This window comes from Panthera uncia, assembly GCF_023721935.1.
Source record: "Panthera uncia isolate 11264 chromosome E2 unlocalized genomic scaffold, Puncia_PCG_1.0 HiC_scaffold_19, whole genome shotgun sequence".
Classification (NCBI taxonomy): domain Eukaryota; kingdom Metazoa; phylum Chordata; class Mammalia; order Carnivora; family Felidae; genus Panthera; species Panthera uncia.
This window is the reverse complement of record NW_026057588.1, coordinates 16,588,138-16,600,638: the sequence shown is the minus strand read 5'-3', so window position 1 is coordinate 16,600,638 and position 12,501 is coordinate 16,588,138. Positions and strand designations below refer to the sequence as shown.

The window sequence follows — 12,501 nt, the reverse complement described above, 5'->3', positions numbered from 1 at the left end:
ATAGATATTTATATAAGTGCACACACATTTAATGGAATCATGCTATAAAATATTGCTTTGTAACTTGCTTTCTTCACTTAACTATGTATTATGGTCACTTTCCATTCAGTATTGATGAATTCACCTCTTTTTTTTTTCTTTTTATTGTTGCAATGCATTCCAGGGTTTAGATGTGTCATAGATCATCTTGTTATGTAAATAGGCAAGGAGCAGAACAGGAAGCATGATCTCATTTTTATAAAAATTATATATATTATATATATAATATATAGATCACACAGTATATATACACAGAATATATATATAATAATATGTACATATATAATATATGTAATACATACTATATTTTTTATATATATAATACATACTATATTATATATATATAATATATATATATAATTTCCCCACAAAGGACTCCTTTAAGGAGGGGAGCAGAATGGGGAGCTGACAGGAGAAGGGTCTGCATACCATACATATCTTTATAATGTTTGAAAAACTTTTTAGAAAGATTATTATTTTTCAAAAACAAGAAAAGTGGTTTCTGAAATACTGAACAACATATAGCTTTGCTTTGAAACCCAGAGCTTTAAAACCCCACATAGTTTGGAGCCTGGAGCCTGGAGCCTGTTTCGAGTTCTGTGTCTCCCTCTCTCTGCCCCTCCCCCACTTGCACTCTCTCTCTCTCAAAAATAAACATTAAAAAATCAATAAATAAAATTGTAAAACAAAGTCTCCCAAAGGTTATCGTCGGTTACTAAGGAAGAGGAGAGACTTGCAGGGACTTTTACTTCATTCCTTGGCTATTTTGGTATTTGCCAATATTCAATGATTATTGTTTGTCCTCCAAAAACAATAAACAAATGTTAAGAAAAACGTCACCATGGGACATGAGATGTGTATCAAGGAAAGAATGGTTCTGCGAAACATTTTCTTTTTTTTTTTTTTTTTAATTTTTTTTAACGTTTATTTATTTTTGCAACAGAGAGAGACAGAGCATGAACGGGGGAGGGGCAGAGAGAGAGAGGGAGACACAGAATCTGAAGCAGGCTCCAGGCTCTGAGCTGTCAGCACAGAGCCTGACACGGGGCTCGAACTCACGAACTGTGAGATCATGACCTGAGCCGAAGTCGGACGCTTAACCGACCCAGCCACAATGTTCCAGGCGCCCTGGAACATTTTCGAATTTTACCTAAACAGTTAAAACAGGCCAGGCCCTGCCAAATGCTGGGGCTGGGGGTTGCGCTGGCTTCGGAGAAGGCGGGTAGGCAGGCTTCCACCTCTGTCCCACATTTGCCACCACCTTCCTTGGCTCCATCTGGTCACACGCCTGCAGAGTGTAGTTCACTCAGCCGGACTGGCAGCAGCGTGGCCTGTCCTAGGCAGGCCTCGGCCGGCAGAACAGGTTTGTCTGCCCTGGTCCCTCCGCTCTCATGCCCACTCCTGTGGGTGAGAGGGAAGGAGAGAGACGTGAGGGCCGAGTGAGGCTCCCGGGGCCACCCAAGGGAGAGGTAGCCATTTGATGTTTCTTCTTACCACATCTCTACCTGACCACGTCTGTCCATGGCTTGATCGAGCCTCTACTCCTACTCGGCTCCCCAGTGTCCTCGGGATAACATCCAGCACCTCTGCCTGGCACTGAAGGTCCCTTATGGCTTGTCTCCTTGCCACCTCCCCAGGCTTACCTCCCTCTCCTGCCCCACTGGGTCAATGTTTCTTTCATCATCTGAGAGTATAGAATGGAAAGAATACACTGTACAAGCCATCGGGCAGGCACACGCCTCTGACTACACCCGCTGTGGTTTACATTCCTTACACGAGGGCAGGTAAGCTTAGTCCCGAAAATGTAAAACTCTCACCCCTTTGACCACGTGATTCCACCTCTGGGAATCTATTCTGCATATGCACTCACAAGTGGGTGCAAAGATGCTCTGTACGAGAATAACCTAAAAGCAATCCCTGAAAAACAGCATAAATCATGTCAGAAAAGAAATAGTTCTCTAATTCTCTTTTCACACCACGGAATACTATGTGGCTAGGTTTAAAGGGAGCCGCATTTATATTTGCTGATATGAAACCATCTCCAAGATATATTGTTTATTGATAAAAGCACAAAGCCCAAAACTGAATATATGCTCAGTGCAAACTGTTATCCTAGATTGGAGCCTGGAAGACAAGATATATTAGTGGAAAGATTGGCACAATCCAAATAAAGTCTGAAGATTAATGGTAGTGTACCAACATTAATTTCTTCGTTTTGATACATGTCCATGGCTATGTAATATGTTAACATTAAGGGAAACTGGGTAAAGGTCATACAAGAATTCTCTGTACTGTCTCTGCAACTTTTCTGCAAATTCAAAATTCTTCCAAAATAAAAAGTTTATTTGAAACAACTGAATGTACGTTTCTACATTTGTAGAACTCTAAAAAGGAGGAAAAAAAAGGGAAACATTTGTGTATGCACAGGAAATGCCCATGTATTTTTATGAGTAATTTTCCTTAATTCGGAAATGATTATCCACCGACAATTGATGAATATTTTTTAAATAATGTATATTCACGCTTGCATCATGAGTTTTTCAGAGTACCTACCTGACAAGTGTCATTATTTGAAAATTTTTTTAATGTTTATTTTTGAGAGAGAGAGAGACAGAGACAAAGAATCCGAAACAGGCTCCAGGCTCTGAGCTGTCAACACAGAGCCCGTCGCGGGGCTCGAATCCACAAACCAGGAGATCATGACCTAAGCCGAAGTCGGGCACTCAACTGACCGAGCCACCCAGGCACCCCTATTTGAAATTTTTTATCTGTTGGCATTATTTCAAAATGTTTTCATTTTGGATTGCAGGAAGAAATTACACATGGCTGAGGACTGGAGTGAAAATAAGGAAATAGGGTGATTCACTAGAAACCAACTCACAAGATGTTCATGTTACCAAATGGACAACGCACTGAATTTATCAAAAATTCTTTAACTGGTGTTAAGTCCTGGGTATTCAAGGCACTGTAGAATTAGAAGACTCAAATTTTCCAGATCCAGTGAGAACCAGTGTTATGCAGACAATGTCACTGATATCTTAAGACCCAGTTGGGGGCCCAGGAAGCTATGCTGAGGTAAGTTGCATCTGCCCCTGTCCTAGGCGGTATAATTGTTAATGACTCATTCATACATTCAAATATTTATTGCTTGCCTAACATGTGTACCAGGCACTGTTCTAGATCTGGGGACTCGGCAGGGAACAAATCAGACCCAGTCTCTCCCTTTATAAAAGCTTACCTTTCAGAGGAGGAGATCAAGGAAACCAAGAAGGGAAACATACATGTCAGAGGATAGTAAGTGCTAGGTAGAAAAAGGAATTTTTAAAACTACAAGGAAGCGAGGCAAGGAGTGTCAGCACCACATCCACATCCTGTCTGGATGTCTGAGTTTCCGGAGGTGACATGGCTCCTCCCCTGGATTATTTCCCATTGTCCCATCACCACAATGTGGTGTGGAGGGTTGGAGAGAGCTCTGACTCACCATCCCCGGGGCACATGCCTGCCTTGGAGCAGGGATGGACTCAGCTCCACCCGATGGGCCTGCCCTGCCAGGGGGAAAGTTGGCTACCCAGGGCCAACTCAGGCTCTGAGCCTAGGGAAGGGTGAACAGACCATAGACACAGAAAGGACCACTATCCTCTCTCCCCAGAAGCTGTCTCCTGATTATTCAGAGATAAATAACACAAAAAGCACTGAGAACTCAATGTTAGCCATTCTTTTGACTATCATTGTTAATAACATTTGGGGAGCCCATTAGTCACGGGGCCAATTTTTGATTGATTGCCTCTTAATTCCAGTATTTATCAGCTGGCATGAGGTCAGGTCTTGTCAGTAGAGGGCGCTGGAGGGACACTGCAAGTTAGGGGCTTCTCTCCAGATTCCAGGGCTTTGTTCCAGTTGGCAATGGGCTGTGCCCAACAGGTGGCTGTTACTCCCCTCCCCCTGGTAGCTGGCCACCTCTAGCACCTCCTTGAGCCCAGCTAGGGATGCATCATTTAACCAAGAGAAGTATCGAAAATATGAAATAGAATCATGATTTCTCCCTTAATTGCCTATTCAGATGCTCTGCAAATGAAAATAGAAAGATACAAAACAGAGCAACTGGGTTTTTTTGGTTTGTTTTTTGAAAAGCCACTTTCAGTCCTACTGGGGGAAAAATGACCCAAAGATCCCAGGCATTAAAGTTCATCACATAGGGGGCACCTCCAAGGCTCAGTCGGTTATTAAGCAGCTGACTCCGGGTCAGGTCATGATCGCAGCTGACTCCGGGTCAGGTCATGATCCCATTGTTCTTCCGTTCGAGCCCCGCCTCAGGCTCTGTGCTGACAGCTCGGAGCCTGGAGCCTGCTTTGGATTCTGTGTCTTCCTCTCTCTGCTCCTCCCCCACTCATGCTCTGTCTCTCAAAAATAAATATTAAAAAAAAAATTTTTAAATAAGTTCATCTCATAAAAATTCGTTCAAAAAATTGAAGAAACCAGTCTGGAAACAGAAGGAATTTTTCAACTTTCAAGACCCAGAATCCAGGTAAGTGATATTTGTTGCCTAGAAACTACTCTGGTCCAGGGTATGTCAGTTAGCTTTTTTTTTAACCACCCAAAACACAGTGGCTTAAAATAATTATTATTTTGTAGCTGCTGATTCTTCCGGATCATTTGGGCTGAGCCCAGCCAGGCAGTTCAGTTCTGCAGTTGGTCTCACCTGGGCTGACTCTCGCAGCTGCAGTCAGCTAGTGGGGTGACTGGGGGCTGTTTGGTCTGGGGTGGTTTCACTCACATGTATGGCTGGCTGGCAGTGGGTGTAGGTGGCTGGGGTAATGACTCTGAACTGGGCCATGTGTCTACCGCAGGCCAGCCCAAGTTTGTTCACGTGGCAGGGCTTGCAGCGTTGCCAGGAAGGGTTAAACCATTCCCTGTAAAAAAAAAAGGGGGGGGGGGGGGGGGCACCTGGGTGGCTCAGTCGGTTGATTTCAGCTCAGGTCAAACATCTCACAAAAATAAACATCTTGCAGTTTGTGGGTCTGAGCCCCGCATCGGGCTCTGCCAAGGAGCCTGCTTGGGATTCTGACTCCCTCTCTCTCTCTCTCTCTGCCCCTCCCTGCTCTCTCAAAGTAAATAAAAACAAAAACTTTGAAAAGTCATAAACACCTCCTCCTGCGACTTTGCGACTTTGCGTGGTTCTTAGGAAATGCCAGCCCTCCTGAACATGGCCTACTGGTCCAGGCCCCGCCCACCACATCCAGCCTCACTCTCCCCTGCTTCCCCTGCTCCCTCTCACTTTGCTCTCTCCATTCCAACAACAATGGTCTTCGGGGCCATGCCTCCTCTCACCCCAGAGCTCTGGGACCTATTTGACCATTGCCCAGAAGACTCACCCTTCTCCTAGTCGTTAGTAATTATTTGGAAAATCTTACTTCAAGCATTCACTTCCTCCAGGAAGCCTTTCTTGAAAACCCTGGCCAGGTTAGCGTCCTGTTTTACTTTCTTAAAGTATCTCTCTTGTGATTTTTCTTCAGAGCACTTAGCATAGTTTTAAGTTTACTTGCAGCCAATAATGATGGCCAACAATAGCCCATCAGCGCTTGCTCCACGCCAGGGGCTATTCTAAGAATATCAGGGGTGTCTATTCGTTTGATTCTTATGAGGCACAGAAAGTGGAAGAAAACTGCTCAAGTTCACACAGTTGATAAGTGGTACAGGCAGGACCCAAACCTGTCAGTCTGGTTCCCAGAGCTAACATCTTAACCATTCTGATGTGCCCCCTCCCTCTGAAGTAAATAATTTGTCTCTCCCCTACCAAACTTCGAGGCCTTTAGTGGTAGATATTCTGTGTTACAGACTGAATTGTGTCCCCTCCAAAATTCCTATGTTGAAGCCCTAACCCACAACATGGCTGTATTTGGAGAGGGGTCCTTTAAGGAGGGAATTAAGGGTAAATGCGATCATAAGAGTAGGGCCTTAATCCAATAGGACTATGTCTTAGTCTGCTCAGGCTGCCATAATAGAACACCATGGGCTGGGTAGCTTATAAACAACAGAAATCTATTTTTCTGGAGGCTGGGATGTCCCAGATCAAGGCACTGGTGGATCTGGTTCATGGATGACGGTCTACTTACTGAACATCGCACGGTAGAAGGGGCAAGGGGGATCTCTGGGGCCTTTTTTTTATAAAGGCGCTAATCCTATGCGTAAGAGCTCCACCCCTTGATGACCTAATCGCCTCTCAAAGCCCCCCCATCTCCAAATACCACATTGGGGATTAGGTTTCAATATGTGAACTGACACAAACAGTTTACTGACACAAAACAGTTTACATGACACCTCATAAAAAGAGGAGGAGACACAAGGAGTGTGCGTGCATAGGGGAAAGGCCATAGGAAGGCAGACATCTGCAGGCCAAGGAGAGAATCCTCAGGAGAAACCAACTCTATTGGCAGTTTGATCTTGGACTTCCAGCCTCCAGAACTGTGGGGGAAAAATTTCTGTTGTCTAAAGGACTCCCTCGGGTGCCTGGGTGGCTCAGTCAGGTAAGCAGCGACTGTAGCTCAAGTCATGATCTCACAGTTCATGAGTTCGAGTCCCGCGTCCCGCTCTGTGCTGTCAGCACGGGGCCTGTTTCGGATCCTCTGTCTCGCTCTCTCTTTGCCCCTCCCCCGCTTGTGCTCGCTCTCTCTCTTTCTCAGAAATAAACATTAAAATTATCCTTTCCCAGAATGCAAATGCATTTACCTAAAAGTTTGAGGACTTGAGCATATGTACTGAGTGAAGCCTTCAGGATCAGATCCTAGTCCAAAACCAAAACCCAAACACCTTCATATATGGACGAGGTAAGCCAGGGCCAAGGTGATCACATCAGGCCCCACCCCACATCTACAAGATCAACCCTACTTAATCATGGTGTAGCTCGAATGCCGGACTCTCTAGAACAAGATCGGAGTTCCAGCAATGCCGGCTCTCGCTGTGGGCGACAAATGACCCTCAGAGGTTAACCGGCAGAGTAACAGGGTTATTTAGAAGGAGTCAGTGAGATGATGCACACACAGCGGTCCACCAAAAGGGCTCGGTGAGCGGGAGCTGCTGTTACTACTACTACAGCACCTGACTCTTCCAGCTTTTTGAGGGGTTTGCACCCGCCGGTCCGCCACTCGCCTCAGTCGGTCTCCATCCCGACTTGGAGCTGCAGCTACAGTCCCAGGTCCTCCTGCCCCCGTGTTCCCTCCCCAGTTCCTCAGCTAGCTGCGGGGAAGTAGGCGCCAGACAACACTCCACCGAGCCCTGAAGCTGAACTTTCGAAGCACAGGGACAGAACTCCCAACTGCCGCCTGAAACCGTTGAGCTGGGCTCCCGCCTCCCGCCCCTCTGATCGATCAAAAGAGAAGAGGCAAGCCCCTGGACCAATCAGAAGTGGAACCGGTCGAGCAATGCCCGCCTCCTGAAAGCGCCCTCGCTCCTCATTGGATGTGTCCCTGCGCGAACGCAAGGCTAAGCCACTTAGAAGAGAGTGGAGCCAGCCAATCAGCAGTGCAACCGCAGCGGCGCTCGTGGAAGGAGGCAGTAGTGCTCTCGGACTGGCGCCGTTCGAGCTAGTCGCCTGTCGGCACTACAGCCCTTCCTGGGTAGAACGCCAGCTGGCTGGGCTCTTAGCTCTGACCAATCTAATGGTGGGGCAAAGCAATGGGACATTCTCTCTGGTGTGTTGGCTGGGGTGGGGTTGTGGGGCGGGCAGGGGAGGCTGGTACGTGAAGTACGCAGTTAACCCTGCCTCAGCTGACAGACAACGAGCATTTGACCAATCGCGGGTCAAGGCACTGCCCCTCTGGTGCCTTCCCTGCCCCCGCATACTTCCAGGTGAGGCAGGGGGCGTTCTGCAGCCAATCAGTAGTGAAGCAAGGCAAGAGGCAGGAAAGGGGAGCTGCCCACAGGCACCTGAATCCCGGCTGGCTCTTGAGGGCCCCCCAACCAAACACAGACATACATTTCATAGGCTGTCAGGGATTGAGAGAGAGAGATGAAAGGGTTTGCAACGAGAGCCACTCGTTGGCAAGACAGGAGCAAAGAACTGGTGGTATCCTGAGCCCTTGCAGAGGAAGATTCCAAGGCTGTTAGCGAAGGAGGTTCGGGGCCTAGTTTTTTCATAGGGGGGCGGAGGGAGAGCAAATTCCGCAGCCAATTAGAAGGGATGGGGGACGGGCTGGAGGATAAGATCTCAGTCTTAGAGACCTGAAACCTGAGTCCGCGGTCCAATTAGACGCAAAGCCCTGCCACTCCGCACAGCAAGCAGGGCGGGAGGCTGGAGGGAGCAAGTGGAGCTGTCCTAGGTGCCGCCTAGGATGTTGAGAATGCTCGGTAGATGCGGTCCACACTGCAGCCAATCAGCGTCCGCCTCAGGGAGACAAGCGAGCTGTGCACGCGCCCAGGCTTCGAGCTCCTGGCCTCACGCTCATCCCTACTTTCTAACGGACACTGGATCTTGCACTGCCCTCAGTGTATGTGAGGCTGTGAGAAGAAGAACAGGGTCTGAGTCAGTGAGTGCCATGGTTTTTCTTACACTTCTTCAGGCCTGAGCTGACCCAGGCAAAAGCTGGGGTGTGGGAGCTTGAGTGGTGGCCGTGAGGGTCGGGAATTGAGGACTGAGGGCTTTTAGTCCCTGGAGACTTCCTTTGCCCCGGTGAGGCTGGGAACGGAGCCTCCTGGGCACCCTTGGACCCAGGCTGGGCAGAGGCTAGGCCAACATGCCCTGAGTTGGTCCATGGTCCCTGAGGCTAGCTTATGAGGCAGTTGAAAGCCTTTGGAGCTCTGCATGGTGTCATTGGCCATGAGGTATGGCCTCTGAACTGTGAGAAGTTGTCTGAGGTCTCTGGTATGAGTCTGGATCTGGTGACTTGGAAGGAGAGACCTGTGACTCTCCAGAGGTTGTTGGGAGTCACTGGCCAAAAGATGAAACTGATGTACACTTGAGAGGTTTTCTGGAGTCTTTGGATCCAGCCTGGGCTGAGAGTGAGTGTTGCTGGGGTTGAAAGCCTGATGAGAAGTTGTCAAAGGTTATTGCATCCAGGCTGTGCTGAGAATATGTGGTTGCAAGGCTTTGCGGTGGGGGGGGGGGGGGGCGGCAGCGGGGAGAGTTCGGGTCTCTGGACTCCAGCTTGAGGTGCTGTTGGCAGGTTTTCCAGTACCGGGTCCAGGTTAGACAACCTGGCTAGGAGGTTAGGCCCATGGTCTTCTGGAGGTTCTTGAGGAGGGAGTTTCTGAATCTCAAATACGTTGTTTGACCTCCATGATATACTATTGCCATGTGATGTCTCTGGGAAAAAAACAGGATTGGGTCACATTTAGAGCCTTTCACTCCCTGTCCCCACTCTTCCCCAAACTCTGGTCATTCCCAGAAGATACCAGGCTATAAAAATGGGGCCAGATGCATAAGGAAGATGGATATTGTACCGGAGCATAGAAAGAGGTGTGTGAGACATCCTGCTCCTTAGGAAATCACCCAGGTTGTCTTTACAGAAAATCTTTTATACTTAGGGGGCAGGGTGTTTATATCTAATTTCACTCAGCTGTTCAAATTCTACATGGTATTAAAGCTTTCAGAGTGCTTTCATGTACACCCAGAGTTCTTAAACCTTGGGTGGGGGAATGCAAGCAAGTGGTCTATGAGTGGATTTCAGGGGGGTTTGAACTCCTGGAAATCGTAAGAAAAACTGTATGCATATTGTATTGGAGGGGGTGCAAGGCAGCCACACGGATGAGCAAGAAACATCTAACCTGTCCAAGGACTGACTGCAGAGCAATCTGTGAATCCCTTGTCATTCACATGCAAAATGGTATGAGTATCTACAATTTTCTAGTGTAAACAGTTGATTCCATAGCTTACAATTTTAAAAGGAATGGTGACCCCCTTAACCTACGAGGTTAAGAATCATTGGAATAAAGTAGGCTGCTGTATTATATACAGGGACCAGACAAGACTAGAAATGATGTCTTCTTTTCTTCCCAAACCTGGTGTTGGCACACACTTCAAGGCATTTCATATACTAGACTGCATGTCTGAGCTCAGTCTACCTACCAGGGCCTGGGGTGTGTACATCAGTCACACAATTCACTCATGAGTATGGACCTGGGGTTGAGGGCCATGTAGGTCCTAGAAGTGGGCCATTTGGGTGAGAAGGTTCAGGGTTCCAAACTCCTAGAGAATGGCCTAGAATTGGGGGAACATATGTTCCAGGTGGGGTCTTCCTAGATGTCCTTGGGATCCTTAGCCCAAGGCGAGGGACACAGCCAGAGGGGGTCAGAGTGGGGCCTTTTGCCTGGGTTTAAGGAAATATTGGCATTCAGTTCTGGTCTTGAAGACAGCCCCTGTGAGGAAGTTGAGGGTCTCAGAAGAGTTAGCTCCATATTAGGGCTGAAAAAACAAAGGCCATCCAACAGGGAGGATGCAGTGGAACCTAAGTGTTTTTGTTTTTGTTTTTTCACTTTAGTCTAGTTCTTTTCCACTTAATCCACAAAAGATATACTATGATAAGGTCTCTATGGCCTAGATTCAGCTCACTGGCTATGATTATATCTGGTTCTTGAGTTATATGAAACAGATTTGAAGGAAGAAAGAAACTAATTTATTCCGTGGTGTCTCTTCTCTGGTATATATTGGATGAACTTAACTAGAAAGAGTGGGCATTTGAAATTTTATGTTAGATTTAGATAATTGGTCTTAAATCTGTATGAAATGCTGTGGGGGAGTTTAACCACCTTAATTTGCAGAAAGAGTTGTGTTCCTGGAGAGTAGAAAGTTCATAGAATTTTTCTAATTTGAATCTTGTTTACCTTGGCTTTGGAGGTACTCAATATTTAAAATAAGTGAGATTGGGGCGCCTGGGTGGCGCAGTCGGTTGAGCGTCCGACTTCAGCCAGGTCACGATCTCGCGGTCCGTGAGTTCGAGCCCCGCGTCGGGCTCTGGGCTGATGGCTCGGAGCCTGGAGCCTGTTTCCGATTCTGTGTCTCCCTCTCTCTCTGCCCCTCCCCCGTTCATGCTCTGTCTCTCTCTGTCCCAAAAATAAATAAAAAAAACGTTGAAAAAAAAATTTAAAATAAGTGAGATAGGGGCAACCTGGGTGGCTCAGTCAGTTAAGCATCTGACTCTTGACCTCAGCTCAGGTCTTGATCTCAGGGTTGTGAGTTCAAGCCCTGTGTTGGGCTCTGCACTGGGCACGAAGCCTACTTAAAACAAACAAACAAACAAACAAATAAATAAATAAATAAATAAATAAATTTTTTAAAAGTGAGATAAAGAGAGAACATTTTTCATAAAACAAGTAATCATACCTCTAACTGGCCTATTCTGATGGTTTAGTTTTAATTATATTTGAGGAGAATCCATACCTGTATTGCTGTGTTGACATTTTTATATAAAGCTGGATTGTACCTGCAGGGGCTTATGAAGGAGCTTATCATCAAGCCTATCAGTGAGAATAAAAAATATCAGATTTTAAACTTTATTTAGTAAACTTTATTAGGACTGAGAGGCAAAAATCATACCTCATTTTCCCACATACTTCCTTCCAGTTATGCCCTACCTAATCTCTTCTACTCACTGTACCCTCTCCCAGGATGCAGGTTTGTGTCCTCAAAACTCATGGTTTCCTGTGTCCACCCCATAAGACAACTGCAAGTGATTTCTACAGAGTCAACCTGGGAAGTGGAAGCTGGACAAGAGTTTTGAGACTGTGATGGGAGACCTTTCAAAAATAGACAGTTAGCAGTGTCCCTACCCTTCCAAGTCAAAGTGCAATTTGTTCATGCTTCTGCTGTTACTGCTCAGTGCAAGAAGTCTTGGGCTGTGTAGTCAAGAATGTAGGTAGAGAGAAGGGCCTGAAGTGTCACCAGCGTAAGGGCTAAGGTGTAGAGGGCCCTGGAGATACCTCCAAGGAGGCGGTCTCTAAAAGGATATCCTTAGGTCGGGTAGACACCAGATGGGAGGCAAAATGAGGCTTCCCATTCTTGGGGGCTTTTGTTCACTGGATGGGGAATCTCCTTGCGCCTTCTCCTCCATGTTTCCCGGAAGCCTGCTGACACTCCCCGTCAGCTACAATTGGCTTACAGAGAATTCTGCCCTTTGAGCACAGTTTCCAACATTCTTGATCATCAATGGGCAGATCATACCAGTGAGAGAGCTGAGTCATAGACCCAAGAAGTAGAGCTGGGAGGCGAGGGGTGATGATGTAATCGTCCAGACCCCTGTACCTTCCTTCTACACGTGGGGTTTCTCTCTCATGGCTTTCCCCACTTATTCCATACCTCCAGGGATTGTGTTTCTGTGTTGAAGAAAGGATGTTTTTCTCTGTATGCATACATATCAGGGATTGGTGCTTTTATATGTTCAGGCCAAGTGGCTTTAATATGGGTGTCTAATGAGTCCCTGGGTGTGGTGGTACGAGGAGTTAGAAAGCTCAGAAATGGAAAATATTTAACGT

At 46.9% G+C, this 12,501-nt stretch overlaps 1 protein-coding gene and 1 long non-coding RNA gene across 6 annotated transcripts in view; one reads left to right on the top strand and one right to left on the bottom strand.

Moving 5' to 3' along the window:
* Positions 1–678: 678 nt before the first annotated feature.
* On the bottom strand, positions 679–7,778 carry LOC125915674 (uncharacterized). The gene is made up of 3 exons (XR_007455723.1): positions 6,766–7,778; positions 4,814–4,949; positions 679–1,956 (listed from the first exon to the last, which is right to left on the bottom strand). It is a non-coding gene; the product is annotated as an uncharacterized LOC125915674 (long non-coding RNA).
* Positions 7,779–8,462: 684 nt separating this feature from the next.
* ZBTB32 (zinc finger and BTB domain containing 32) overlaps positions 8,463–12,501 on the top strand; it is a 9,097-nt gene continuing 5,058 nt past the window's right edge. For 3 of the 5 annotated variants that reach the window (XM_049621614.1, XM_049621609.1, XM_049621612.1), the window contains exons 1-2: positions 8,463–8,561; positions 9,757–9,857. Coding sequence is in view for 1 of the 5 variants with exons in the window: in XM_049621609.1 (XP_049477566.1) it covers positions 9,779–9,857 (79 nt within the window). In the remaining 4 variants the exon portion in view is untranslated. The remainder of the gene's footprint in view (positions 8,562–9,756; positions 9,858–12,501) is intronic. The other 2 variants (XM_049621613.1, XM_049621610.1) reach the window with 1 other exon arrangement.